Source organism: Cydia splendana, chromosome 8, assembly GCF_910591565.1.
Source record: "Cydia splendana chromosome 8, ilCydSple1.2, whole genome shotgun sequence".
Taxonomy (NCBI): domain Eukaryota; kingdom Metazoa; phylum Arthropoda; class Insecta; order Lepidoptera; family Tortricidae; genus Cydia; species Cydia splendana.
The window spans coordinates 15,344,383-15,359,180 of NC_085967.1; the positions used below are offsets into that span (position 1 = coordinate 15,344,383).

At 35.9% G+C, this 14,798-nt stretch overlaps 1 protein-coding gene across 3 annotated transcripts; it reads right to left on the reverse strand.

The window, feature by feature from the left end:
* Positions 1-382: 382 nt before the first annotated feature.
* Positions 383-14,503, reverse strand: LOC134792893 (telomere-associated protein RIF1). Of its 3 annotated transcripts, XM_063764332.1 has the most exons (13): positions 14,404-14,503; positions 13,915-14,149; positions 12,972-13,199; positions 12,060-12,322; positions 11,100-11,871; positions 10,710-10,882; positions 9,538-9,784; positions 8,989-9,178; positions 7,754-7,807; positions 7,011-7,228; positions 3,870-6,929; positions 2,123-3,277; positions 383-1,158 (listed from the first exon to the last, which is right to left on the reverse strand). In XM_063764332.1, the coding sequence occupies exons 2-13, from the start codon at positions 14,140-14,142 to the stop codon at positions 844-846; spliced, it is 6,903 nt and encodes a 2,300-aa protein (XP_063620402.1). In that variant the 5' UTR covers positions 14,143-14,149; positions 14,404-14,503; the 3' UTR covers positions 383-843. The 3 variants fall into 3 exon arrangements, with proteins under 3 accessions (XP_063620402.1, XP_063620400.1, XP_063620403.1); XM_063764330.1 differs by having other exon boundaries at positions 13,915-14,497; XM_063764333.1 differs by lacking the exon at positions 7,754-7,807 and having other exon boundaries at positions 13,915-14,497.
* Between the last annotated feature and the right edge of the window lie 295 nt (positions 14,504-14,798).

The window sequence follows — 14,798 nt, forward strand, 5'->3', positions numbered from 1 at the left end:
TACTTGATACATTTAAGTAAATAGGTGGTTTATATCAAAGTGTACCCCACAGTATGTCTAACTGTACCTAGAACAGTCAGTCACAGACATCTATCTATGTCATTTTTCTATTATTGGTGTCTCAAGTACATAAGTACAAGTATGTTTGATTAACGATATTTTTACATTGCCTAAATAAAGCGGCGTAACAATACACTTTAGTTAGCCCTGGAATTGGTAAATTTTTCCTTACAAGTCGTATTTAGCCTGAATCTAGTTGTAGATATTGTCAGGTGACAACCAAAACTCACCAATTGCAAAAAATATATAAACAATAATTCATCCTTGCTTTGAACTAGTACGGTTGACTAGCCAGAGCTAGTAATATTAGTTCAGAAACTAGTAGTAGTAGGTAATTAATAAGTGTTGGTTGTCACCCGACGATATAGTAACTATATATATATCTAGTAACAATCTCATTTTCTCACATGTCACGAGTGAACTCGGCAAGTGAAACAATAGGTACATTATGTAGGTATGTCCAAAATTGTTATATTATATTAAATGGGCACATACAATACTATCTATCACTAAAGCGCAAAAAGGCACTGTTACTTAAAACAAAACTAAAGATTCTAATTCAGTCCAATCCTAAAATATGTACATGAATACTTTTGCACTACGTGGTACAATAACTATGATTAAATGTATTGTTAATAATTAAGTCGATTTAAAAACGTATACAGTAGGTAATCATTCAAGAAATCTGCCACAAAGAAGTTATTACTAACATCAGCATCATTTTATACTGTGAGGCAAACAAAATAAAATCAAAAGGAAATGACCTTTGAAACTGATTACACTTCACACATTTTTATCAGCAATACTCTTGTCATACACTTTTTGCATCATCTGGCTGCAAAACAAAATCAAGTCTTTAACATCAAATTTATCACACAAGTAATTTTGCAGATACGATAATTCCTTGTTTCCGTTCTGGCCGTTTGCGTGCAGTTCGCAACCTCGCTGGATGACGCTGTTCAAAACACCCTTGGCATCCGAACCCGTCATTTTCTTCACAAGCAAGTCCGTGCAGTCTTTTACAGGTAGAGATTCTGCCAGTTTCAGTTTTGATACGTTTTCTAATTGTTCTTCTAATTTAAAAACGAAGTCCTTTCTCTGGAAGAATAATGAAACAATTAGTAACATGTCTATAAACTGAAATAGATGCCATACCAAAGAAAAAGTTACGAAGCCCTTAGCCCTCATTAGCACCATTTAAATAATATAGTTCGACGACCGGTCTGGCCTAGTGGGTAGTGACCCTGCCTGCGAAGCCGGTGGTCCCGGGTTCGAATCCCAGTAAGGGCATTTATTTGGGTGATGAACACTAATATTTGTTCCTGAGTCATAGGTGGTTTCTATGTATATAAGTATGTATTTATCTATATAAGTATGGATATCGTCGCCTAGAACACATAGTACAAGCTTTGCTTAGTTTGGGGCTAGGTTGATCTGTGTAAGATGTCCCCAATATTTATTATTTATTTATTTATTTTATTATTTAGAGTAGTGAGACTAATTATAATTAAGAAACATAAATCAAAATATTTAATTTTATTCCCGAAGTTGTAACATGAATATTTCCCTAAGAACCATAGAGTAATATAAAGTAAAGAAAGAGTGGTAACTCCATACACCAGTTTTCTCATCAAAACGCGCGTTATTTCGTAGTCGACATCTAGCGTCATGTAGCGGAATTTATCAGTACTGCTAATTGACAATAGATGTCTCGGCGAACGAAAACTCTAATGCTCAACAATTTTCAGCGAATATTATAACCGGATCAACTGGAAGTCTATTTTCAACCCCTTCTCCTTATAATATTAGTTGTAAATTGTTTTAGTAGTACATTTTTCGTCAGTAGCTACACTTGTGACATCTGGTGTCAAGTAGGGGTACTGATAGTTCCACTACCTCCACGTTAGATGTCGACTACGAAATAACGCGCGTTTTGGTAAGAAAGCTGATGTGTGGAGTTACCACTCTTTCTTTACTTATATTACTCTATGTTTATAACTCTTATAACAATAATTGAAAGTTTAATGTTGCATGCAGTGATATAAAAATTTGGACTACTTACATCTTTCATACATGATGATATAATCTCTCCAGTTGATTTGTTGCCCGACTCATTTGTCTGAGAACTTGTTTGCTTCGTCATTACTTCGTCAGTCTGTGTTGATGAGAGCCTTTGCAATATCAAGGAGGTTTGTGTTTCAGTTTCGCACATTATAATATTAGTTTGTATTCCAACACTTGTTGCCACTCTAAGATCTACATCTACAGTTGGCTTCACTGCTTCATCCACTTCCATTATTTTATCTTTCCTAGTCAGTGCTTTAGGGACTTTGACATCGATTCTGTCGACTTCATTTTGAGTGACCTTTGTTAGGACAACCACTGGTTCCGTCTCCATTTTTTTGGCCTTTTTAGACGATTTTTTAGTCGCTTGTGTTATAGTTTTGTCAACAATTTCAATTACTTCAGGTTCAATCACTTTTTCTAGATCACTAGCTTTAACCCCTGTCATTAAATCATCTTTTCCAGATCTTCCAACACTCGTTGTTACTGTAAGATTTGGATTTACAGTAGTTTCGACTTTTTTATCTACCTCCATTACTTCATTTTTTCTAAGTCTTCCATCACGTGTTGTCACTGTAAGTTCTTTGTTTGTTTCTACTAGTTTATTCGCTTTCATTATTTTATATTTTCTAGATGCATAATCCTCTAATACTTTTTTGACCACTTGTACTTTAGGAGCTTTGATAGAAATTCTATTTACTTCGAGTTCAGTTAACTTGGCTAGATCACCAACAGTTTTAATATTTCCTCCAAGTTCTTTTACAAATAATTCTTTCATACCAGGTGAAGATAGTTCTGAAGCAATGTTATCAATAGAATCCTTACAATGTATGAGATCTGGCAATATGGGATCTGTATCATTTAATTCACTAGTATTAACTATTTCCGCGGCAGGGGTCTGATCTATAGAGCTCAATTCTGTATCATTACTAGGCTGTTCAATACTGCCAAAACTTTCAGCCGTTGAAGTTAATACGGTCTCGAGATTCAACATACTATCAATTTTCTTTGGAGATTTTGGAGACTGGTGGCGTAACTGCCGTTCCAGTCGTTTAAATGCTGAATTTTGAGGTGATCGTACTCCACTTGTCTCTATATACTTTTGAACAGCAACTGACGTTGACACTGGGTCATGAAAACTGACTCGTTTTCTCTGGAAAGCAAAATTATATTATATTATTACATTCAATACTTAATTAATTATATTAAATATTAATTACATACCTACATTATGAATATCTGTTTATAAAGTAACGTGTTAGCTTATAGTATTTTTCCAACTGGAAGGGTAGGTACGATGATAGATGTCATCACCATACAATTTATAACCTAAAAATGCCAAATGGCGCAAAATTGTATTGAATTGACATCTATCATCGTACCCTTCCAGTTTGAAAAATACTATAAGTACATCATTATATCAGTACCAGCGACTATCTACGTGGAATGATGGTAATGATTGATAAAACTGTCCTGTCCTCGGGAAACCCCTTTTTCATAAAACTTTACGGGCCTGATTTAGTTAAATTATGTTTTATCCCTTTCTTACGAATACATAAGTCAAAATGACAGATAAGGATAAACGGTTATTATTCAATTGAGGTTTATAGCACGACTATAAATAAGGGGGTTAAACTATATTACCAAATATCTCCGAAATCTGTTGAACAGTTTAAGTATGAATACAGACAGACGGAGTTATAAGGATAGGGACACGCATATGTAGGGATTAAGTAGGAACTAACCTTGTTGGCTGGTGACGCTGTGGCTTCGTCAGCAATATCAGCAAGCTTTCTTTTTAGAATTGGACCGGCAGGACTACAGTCGGCACTGGGCAAAGCTTTCTTAAATTTCAGGAAACTCTCTGTTTCTTCTTTTTCGTCAGAACTTCCACTGTCTGCCGATTGAGCTGTTTGATACAACATTCTAAGGTTTCGACGAGCTGGAGTGTTCACGGGACTGCTTTTCTTAGGTTCGTCAGGCTCAGGTCTTTCAACGTGCTTTATTGTCTGTAATCTGTCCGGTACGCACAGGCCTAACATTTGCGCCGCACGACCACCACTACGTACTTGTGGCCGATTTTTCTTCAGAGACAGTGAAGAGCTAGGACTACTGTTAGTAACTGTAACCTCTGGTCGAGGAGGAGACTGATCCCTTTTGTCGGGTGAAGTTTTTTCTTCAGTAAATATTTCAGGTGAATTACTCATTTCTAAAGGTTCACCGTTTATTTGTACCGGACCAGATAGTTTAATTACTAAGAAATCGCTGCTATTTTCAGATACAGGCGACTTGGGTTCAATTGGGCTTAAGGATTTTATAGGCGAAATTTCTGAAGTGTTGTTTAAGAAATCTTTTTTTCTTTGATCAGCGCCGATAGTGGGAGACGAAGCGCCAGTTTCTTCATTTTGAGTTATGTCAACAAGGGTTATGGTTCTGTCATCGGCTGTGGTAGTAAGCTGACTCTCATCAACTTTCGAATCAGTTTTTTCATTATTATCTTTAGTGTCTTGAATAACATTATGTCCAGTTTCAATCGATGCATTTGTGTCATTTACAAATTGGGAGGGATCTGTAGGTTCTGTATCAGCATTTGCAAGTTCAAGTGTATCAGGTCCTGGGCCTGGCTCACATTCGGTATTTAAATCAATTACAGGATCGTCGTCGTTGATAATTATTACATCTCCAGAGCTTACAGGCTCCGTATCCATTTCCTCTGTTAAATCCATTATAACATTAGCTTGGACATCTGTCTTGTTGGCAGGTAATTCGGTGTCATCTTTAATGACTTGAGACATTATGACGTCTGCAGTTGTATTTATTTCTTGAGAAGATTTGTCAACTAAATCTTGTGTCTCTAAAACATTCTTATCTATGCTTTCGGAACTACTAGATGGTTTATCAGCACACCTTCTGAATGATTTAACTGATATTGTTGTAGTCGTATCTTGAGAGCTCTCTATAACATCTTCAGAAAGATCTTGTGTAGCATCAGGGCTAATATTCTGTGTTTCGCAAACTGTAACAGGCGATTTTTCTATCTCACTGGCATTTATTCTGGACTTTTCATTTGGAATTTCTGTATTGCTTGTACCTTTTTTCGTTTTCGAAGCACTCTTTGGTTCAGTTTTAGACTTATTTAGTTTATCAGCTAAACGGTTTTTACGACCGCTGATTGGCGACTCTGTTAAGCCTTTTCTGGTCACTCGCTTATCTGATTGTAGTTTTAAAAATGGATGACCTTCAACCATATCTATAGCCAGTTCTTTTTCAATTCTCGACTTCTTTTTGGAAGTCGACTTCGTCTCGTCAGAATCTTTTCTCTTAGTAATATTTTTTGGCGTTGATGTATTGCCCACGGAGGTATCCTTTTTTTGTTCAGGCTGCTGTGTTTCTTCTATTGATTTGTCAATAGATGTGTCGCTTTGTGAACATTTGACAGTGTCCTCAAGATTAACGTTTGAACCATTATCACTTTCCGGATCTTTATGCACTGCTTTATCGATGGGCGAAGACGAAACTTCTGTAGGTAATTTGTCTTTTTGTGTGTCTGCTTTTTCTACAGTAGTCACGGTTTTGTGGTCATCAGTAGGAGCATCTGATTTGGAAACTTCACTTGTATCTGTTTCCATGTTGTTCACTGAAACAGTGGCAACTTTGAGAGTACTATTTATATCTTCATTATTTTTTTCTACTAAATCTGTTGCATCTTCTGAAGCATCATTTTTGTCAAATGACTGCGACTCATTTTGAGTCGTCGAGTTACGCCTTTTCTTTTCTAAGTAAATTTCCGAGTCGTCAAACTTTTTAGGTTTTCTCTTAACACGAGCAGGCCGGTCAGCATTTATTTTTGAAGGCGTCGAGCTAACTTCATTTTTAGTTTCTTTACATTTCGAAACTGGCGTACTACATGTGTTTGCATTAACTGTTTGATTTAACAGATCTGTGCTTTGTGATCCTTCTTTCGGTAGCGTAGATTTTTCAATCAAATTTCTAACATTACGAAATACTCTGTCTTTCAAAGCCATTCGCGGAGTTTTAATTGCCGGAGAAGATTTCGTTTGGTCACCTTTGCTCTGTTTTGGGCTTTCAGTTTGTTTATTTTCGTTCTTTTCTGTAGTCTTAGATGCATCAGAGAAAAAATTATCAATTATTTTAGGCACTATATCAGTGCCGGGCATGTTTTTAAGTGTTGAAATATTGTCATTAGACGGTGTACTGGCTGATCTACTGTTTGTCGTAGAGGCATCTTGAGAGTCTGTTTTCCAAGATTTAAGTTTAAATTCATCTTGTGACTGTGAAAGGTCCTGATACAAAGCCGGAATATCTTCTCGTTTCCTTTTAAATTTTTCTTTTTGATTTTCTGTCAGTTTTCGTGGATTGAATTTCCAATTTGATTTGATTACTGCAAATTCTTCACCATTTTCTACAACTGTATTTATGATACTGGCTTCTTTCTTTTTGGGATCCTTTTTAACGCTTTTTGGCACAGGCGTTGTAAACTTGTTTTCATCCTGACCTTCAGTTTTAGAAACTTTATTTTTAGAGTCTTTTGTTTCATTTTTACTTTTCATTTCAATAGTTTCAAAAGATGCCTTAATTTTTGCTCTTAATGATTGATCAATGCCCTCATCCGCCATAATTAGTTTTAACACAGCATCCAAATTGGAAGGTATTGTTGTAAATAAAGTTTGACACACAAGTAACTCATCCAATAAAATTATTTTGAATTCACTTCCATTTTCAGTTTTGAAAAGATGTTCAAAAGCATCAATAACTTTTACTAAAAGCACCTCGCCAGTAGGATCCTGGAAATGAATAATGAATAGATTATGCTTAAATTGTTATAAGCGCGTCCAATGTTCTAAGAATAAGAATATTGTACTTACGCCACGCTTAAAATGTTTCAGCATGATATTTAATGCTTTCCTTCCAATTACAAAGATTTCTTGGACATATTCACCGACCAAACGCTCATTTGTGGCAGCTGTCGATAGGAGGTCCACTGTATCAATTAGTATAGGAAATACTTGTTTGATTTCATCATAATCATTGTATTTACACATCACATCCTGTAACATCTTAACTTCTTTGTTTATTCCCTCATCTGAAAAAAACGATTGAATAAAGTATAATTAAAGTACGTTTTTCGTATTCCATTTATAACCCATTTTAAGTTGATATTTATTTTTTCAAACCTATTCCGTCGTTATTTAAATAAATAGACCACGTTTCCCAATACGTTATATTTTTTACAAATATGAATCGCGTGACATTCAACAAGGTGCCTTTTTAACCAATGACCAACATACTCATTACCCGCCAAATAATTGAAATGGCAACAGGTGTCTTGTATGTAAAAACAAACCTATTTACTTTCTAGCGCACTTGGTGCTTATTACCAACCACTATATGTTACTATAGTAATATCTGAAAACATATAAAAACTCTAAAATGCGCGTTTTCCCTGGGTTATGACCTAGCTAGATCGATTCATCGCCCCCGAAAACCCCCATATAGCAAATTTCATCGAAATCGTTAGAGCATATACATATAAATAAATATACATATAAAAAATTAAACAAGAATTGCTTTAAAGGTATTAGACATGTAAGTTAAAATAAAATCAAACCTTTCCATATCCTCTGAAACTTCTTTGTTTTGTTCATGCCCCCGAAAACACTACCTACAGTAGTTAAATTTAATATTAGGTCATTACCTATGAAATTGGCGTTTTGTTCGGAGAATTTCAACGAAACACGAATTTCCATACAATTAATTTTGCGGATATTTTTTTGATGGCTAATTCAAACCAAACAAAATTTTTCCAGTAATTTTTGACACCTTTAAGGTATGTTTTCAATATCTCCATTTCTTGAAAATTGGTACCATTAGAAAAATATAAGTAATTTTAATACTCGAACCGACAGCACATGAAAAGACCTATTTTCAAGGCTTAATTCTGAACACTTAACAATAAAAAATAACAATTAATTGTATGTAAAATCGTTGTTTATTGAGTGCACTGTAGTTTTATTGTAATTGTGTATGTACTTTTGTAAAAAAAAAAAAACTAGGATCAGACTTATATCTATGAACAAAAACGCCAATTTCATAGGTAAGGACCTAATATTATTCCTGATTATTATGAGAAGCATTGACACACAACCTACAAACAGATTCATAAAATCCACAAGACACAACACAGAAGTTTTCGATATAAACATGAACTTATGTTGTTATTATTACAGAAATTCGATACTTCATGCTTAAATACTTAGCTCCAATACAATCTGCCTGTCAAGTCATGAGACAGTATCTTAATTTCATGATTATCTCCTTGATCTCCACTAAAAATCTGTCTCTCTAATATTATTATCTCCTTTTTAACGTCCATCTGACCTATGTCTTGTTTTTAATTTAACTGGTTTTGTTTGAGGTAAATAAATGTATTTACTTTCATTCTTTCTTTCAAAAACATCTGAGGGCCTACCGCGAACCACGTTCGACGTGTTGCCTCCCTGTCACACTTACGTACGAATTTACAAGTGCGACAGAGAGGCAACACGTCTAACGTGAATCGCGGTAGGCCCTTTGACTATTGACGAAGTAGTGTCTTCATCGGAATTCGGTTGGCATTCATACCACCCACATCATGCTATCTATTTCCGTTTTATGTATCAATAGCCGGGTCCACACAGAGCGTGCATACGCGCGAGGCAATTTTCCTCGCGCAAAAAACGGCCAGTGTAGACGTGCCTCTGCGAAAGCGGCGCGCGCGAGGCTATGCTCGCGCTGTGTGGACCCGGCTAATCGCACAGATTATTTCACTTCAGGTTCAGAGATACAATACATTCTTAAACTTACATGTCCTTGTGACGATTTTGGTCTTAATGACAGCAAGCAAAACGCATAGCACGAAGAAAGTGGCCGTGGCTCCTTTATTCACGTTTTCCGCGAGAATTCTGTCGATCTCCATGTGGAACCAGACGGTTTGCACCGTCGTTAGGTGCATGACGCAGTACATATTGTTCCACGTTAATGCAGCTGCCTGAACCTGGAATAATATTTTATTTCATTTATTTAGAACACATACATAAAGTCAGATCTATATAATATATTTGTAATTAGCCTGGACTGCAAAATCAACAAGATGGGTAATAATTTGAACATAAAATGTAATATACATATTTTATGAAGTAAATGTAAAGCTTTTTAAATTACCTCAGGCATATCACCAGATCACCACAATTTTTTAATGGGCAATATTACCCTCAAGGTAAAAAATTGGTTGAAACAGTTAAGAAATAAAGACGTTTTTAGGATACTAAGAAGTCTGTTTTTTCTATACCTTGATGTTTCCTGGCAGGGTTTATTTACATAACAGCTAACAACTAAATGAAACTAGATACCTACATTACTGAAATGATCTAAGTTGAGCAGTGGCCAAAGCAGCAAGTTGCACATTTGCTGCAAACCCTCCTGTCTCGATTTCGAGTCCTGCAATGCTTCCGCCAGAGCAGTCCACAACTGCAGCGAGCTGTCGTGAGGCGTCACGTCTTTGATCAGCCATTTTATAGCCTTGTCTTCTAAATGGCCGCACTCCAGGACGAGAAATTCGGTTATTAGCTTCAGGTTTATGAGTAAATTTTGGTTGGTATGCCTGAAAAAAAAGTATTTATAGTACAATAAATTGTCTGTTATATTTGAGTCTCTTAACTTAAACTCGATTATGCGATTATGCTATTTTGGTATTAAGAAAAGGTAATAGGGTAGATATTTGCTCAGAGGATCGGATGGATTTACCCGAGTTTGAAGTTAAGCGACACATTTATTCCACAAGTTAAATAATAGTAACAAAGACTATATCCGGTTAAAACAAATCATAATAGTTTATACCGTGTTGAAAGGTAGCAAACAAAGCTATGGTTCGTTATGGCATGGATACTGTAGCCTAATAACATATACAGGGTGGCCCAAATATACGGTACATTTTTACGGTGACTAAGAATTATTAAGACATTTTTTTTCTAAATGAAAACATCACTCCATTGCATGCTGGCGCTCCTTGTCTCGCTTGCTCCTCAATGCCGTGGAGACAAAATCCTCCGTGACGCTCCGAGGCTGCGGGCCTACCGCGAACCACGTTCGACGTGTTGCCTCTTTGTCGCACTTGTAAATTCATACGTAAGTGTGACAAGGAGGCAACACGTCGAACGTGGTTCGCGGTAGGCCCTCTGGTCTCAGAGCATTCAAATTTATACCTTGTTGCGTTCAGAGAAGGACCTAAACTCGCTGCGCCTTAAGTAGCAATAGTAGAGCTAATATCAGGGGAAAACAAAAGTTCTGATACGAGCCCATATCTATCTATCTAATACCTTTAAACGAGCAATTCTTGTTTATTTATATATTTTGGGGATCTCGGAAACGGCTCTAACGATTTCGTTGAAATTTGCTATATGGGGGTTTTCGGAGGCGATGAATCGATCTAGCTAGATCTTATCTCTGGGAAAACGCGCATTTTTGAGTTTTTATATGTTTTCCGAGCAAAGCTCGGTCTCCCAGATATATTTTTAATATAGACTTACTTATTACAAGTCTCAACAAATGTCGGGTCCGTTAGAATGGAGAGAATTATTTGTATTGGTCCGCTTTGAAACTCCGTGGTTTTAAGAAGCTGCCTTAGTGAGGTTTCCTCGAAAAGTGAAGAAATGAGGATATTGTTCACTATGTCTGCAAGCTTGTTATTACTTGTGCTCTCCTGTAAAAGATGAATTAGCTTTAGTTTTCTAAACATACATGGACATACAGAAATTTTTAGGGAGGTGATCATGGATCATCTTTAGATCTTTATCTTTACTCTAATTTCGTAAATCCACCTGCCTATGTGAGATGTGATATCAATACAATTTTAATGTAATTCGCATCAGATAAAGAACAAAAATTCGTAAGTAATTATAAATGTTGGATTAATTTACCTGTGCAAGTAGTTTCGTAATGGTTAAAAGATCATTAAAAAGATCTTTTCTGATATTATTTTCTGGCATTTCAGCGATGGTCATCACAAATGATTTCCAAGCACACATGATTGGCTGGTTTCCAATCCCAACCTCTTCTTCTGCGGATACTTTTATTGCCATCTTTAGTGAATGAATCCAGTCACTCCAGTGGTCTACCAAGGTTTTAGGACTGATAATTTTGGTCTTTAATCTAGGTTTGGAAACGCAGCCTTCACAGTTAACATGGCCAACCATTTCAACAAATGTTTCAACACAATTTTTTTTAACTGTTGGTGATATCATCCCGGGTATCAAAACCGTCTTTTCGGGAATATGTCTTCCAAAGCAAAAGTGTAAAAATGGATACACCATTCTCTCATCTACTCTGGCTTCATATTGCTTTATGAGATGCCACCAGGTGTCAAGTTTGGCAAGTGCAGTTTCTTCAACTTTAGCATTGTTCGATCTCAAAGGTATAATAAGTAATTTTATCCTCTTGTTAACAAATAGTTCATTAGTCTCAGCTGAGAAATTATCAATTAACACATTCCAACATTCGAATGCTCTGCATCTGCTTTTTACATCCATTTTGAATGCCATTTCAACTACTGGCAACATTGAGTTGATAGGGCTGCCAACTCCAGGTTTGTTCATAGTTATTTGAGCTTTGAGCAGTTTGATAAAAATTGTCCAAATCCTATGCCACAGAACACTGCCACTTGTTAAAAGGTTTTTCATTTGAGCTGGATATCTGGAAACATTATAGAGGATTATTCAACTGTAGGTTATATATTTTTTTTTTTAATGCTATAGCAGGGGTCTTGAAAACGTAGTGTAAATTTAGGGTAGAGGAACTTGTTCTATATACAAATATTTTAGCTAAGTACCTACTGCTTGGAAAAAATCTTAAAAATGTTTATTTTAGGTTTTCATACTTACGCATTTGGGCTGTAAATATTTTCCAAAACTGTCTGCCACTGAGGATTAGTACTGTAGTCAATTGACACAAGTTCTTCAGTCAACATTTCCAATAGTTCCATTATAGACAGGACCATGGGTGTGGTGCCTATGGTCTGTATTTGGAAATAGTTCATGGCAGTTGGAATCACTCTTGAAAACCATACTGCTAGGCCTTTTTTCACAAATGTTGATTTATTTTCTGGAGTTAGGTTGATTATTACTCTGTGAGCTAGGTTAACAGGCTGAAAATAGCAAGGATATTATCAATAAGTTAAGATGAATGTTCATATTATTTAATTAGGTACTCCTTCCTCTCAACATTTACTTATTTTATAACTTAATTATTCGCTTTGAATTGATAGTGATAGATGTAGATTTTATTATAGAATTTGATGCAATGTCATGAGGTTCACAATCAATACTTTTAGTAGAATTTTTGTAATGAAGCAAACGGGGATATGCGCTGTCACACTTATACATCGGAGTGACATAAAAAGTACTTATCTTGAAATATGCCTGACAAACATGTATAAATACACTACATTACAATGTTACTAATAGGCTTGTGTCAGTCATGAACAAAGAACTGTTAAGAATGAAACCCCATAAAGGACCGAAATGAACTAAATCTTTTTGCACACTCTTAATCAGTCTTTAGGTCCTTTAGTTCAGTGGGATTGGTGAGCGCTTGACATGAGTGAAACAGAAAATAGACTGAACAAAATGGTTCACAATGACACTGGCACGAGTCAACTCTCAATTACCGAACTGAACTAAAGGGACTAAAAGACCGAACTAGTTTGACCGATTGACCGAGAGTGGATCGCTCCCTGCAGTGACTGAGCAGGCACAAGCCTAGTTACTAAGTACAAATAGATGTGATGTGACTACCTTGAATCTGATTTCCACAGGCATCTTGAGATGGCAGTATAAGTTGAACAGTTCGTAAATGTCATTGCAGTCAGATGCCAGCTCCGCCAGCACATTATCAGGGTACGCGAGGAGGGTATTGAAGCTAATAGTTTGCAGCGACTCTGCTTTGTTTAATGCTGCTGCAGTTAGAAGGAAGTTTAGAACAGCCTCCGCTGACGATGCCAATTTTGATGCAGGAAGTTCAGTCTGTAAAATATAATGAAATATAATTAATTAATTAATGAGTAGCTGAGACAGCATTATAGCCAATTTGAAGTGGGAATGGGCTGGTGATATAGCACGAAAGACAGATTCATGAAGTAAACAACTACTTGAGTGGCGACCATAGGGGGAAGAGAGTCCTTAAAGTAAACCCAAGATGCGTTGGGACGACAACATGAAAATGAAACTGCAGGGAAGAAGTGGCTCCAGGTTGATACAGAACCATGATAAGTGGCGTAAAATTAAGGAAGCCTACACCCGAAGGGTAGAAAACGGCTATAGAGAAAGATAATTAATGAAAATATAATGAGATCTGTGATCAAAGTATGTGAACTGGCTTAAATGTGATCCAAGCATTAGAGAAAAAAGCTTAAAAGTAAACAATTAAATTGAAAATCATTAGTTGAGAACAGTTATATTTATTGGATAGAAATGTATTGAATGCAATATCAGAGTCGCTAAGGCATTAATAATTAGTTTGTAGCAAAATAACAATACAAAAATATAGAGGTCCCAAGTTAGTTATGAAAGAAAAGTATATTAAATATTCTTCTTGTCTCTGTCGTATCACTCTTGACAGAGCGGTCGTGGTCAAGTTGAAATATTACAGAAGCATAACAAAGTTACTTCAGTAACTATAAAGTAAACAGATTTGGAAATAGCATATATTATTAGAAAAGTAACAAGAATGTATCAATACCTGATGTTTATTCACGATCTTAGTGATTATATTCAAACAAAAAACTGCGTGCCGCGCGTCTTCTTTCAGGTCATGTACACATATTGTCAATATTCTCTCAAGTTTTGAAACACCTGGGGTGTTTCCTTTGTCTAAGACATGTAGAATTGCCTCGAAATGTTTATTTCTTGATCCACTATGAGTAAATGTAGTGTAGTCCTCTAAAATTTCGAGATCCCTGTCCAACATTTTGTCACTGTAATATGAACAACGAAAGGTTACGGATGTAGGTGTACAACACGAAACATTATAGTTGAACTTTTTATCCAATATGTGTCTACAAATAGTTTTAAACGCGTTTCTGAACACGATTTCGTTATCTTCAAGTAACTACGAAACTATTATAACCATAAATTAACACGATATGACGGACTGTCGGCGTATCGTTGTACAAGAAAAACAAACAACAAAACACAAATGTTATCCGTTAAACTAGTGGCACTTCATTACCTCAAAAGGTATTAGACCACTTAAGAATGTGATTTTTACTGAATCGCATGTTATCAGTAATGCAAAATTGCAAAAAATATTTGATCGTGGGCAAAAGAAAGAAATTAATAATTTGTTTGACAGAATGACAGATGTGCGTTTCTGGCGCGAAATAGTTGTAACTATCGAATAGTCTTCGATTCAACACGATTTTTCGAAATAGAAAAATAATGACCTTATAATAAACGCAGTTTCTGATTTAATTTACGTTTAAAAATATGATGAAAATTGCTTTAAGCTTAAACAATTCTATAAAGGCCCCTGTACACAATTGCGAAGCGTGGACCAGTCTGGGGGACGCATTTAGGTATGCGTTAGAGGGAGCAAGTGATATTGCTATCTCATTCTACTGCATG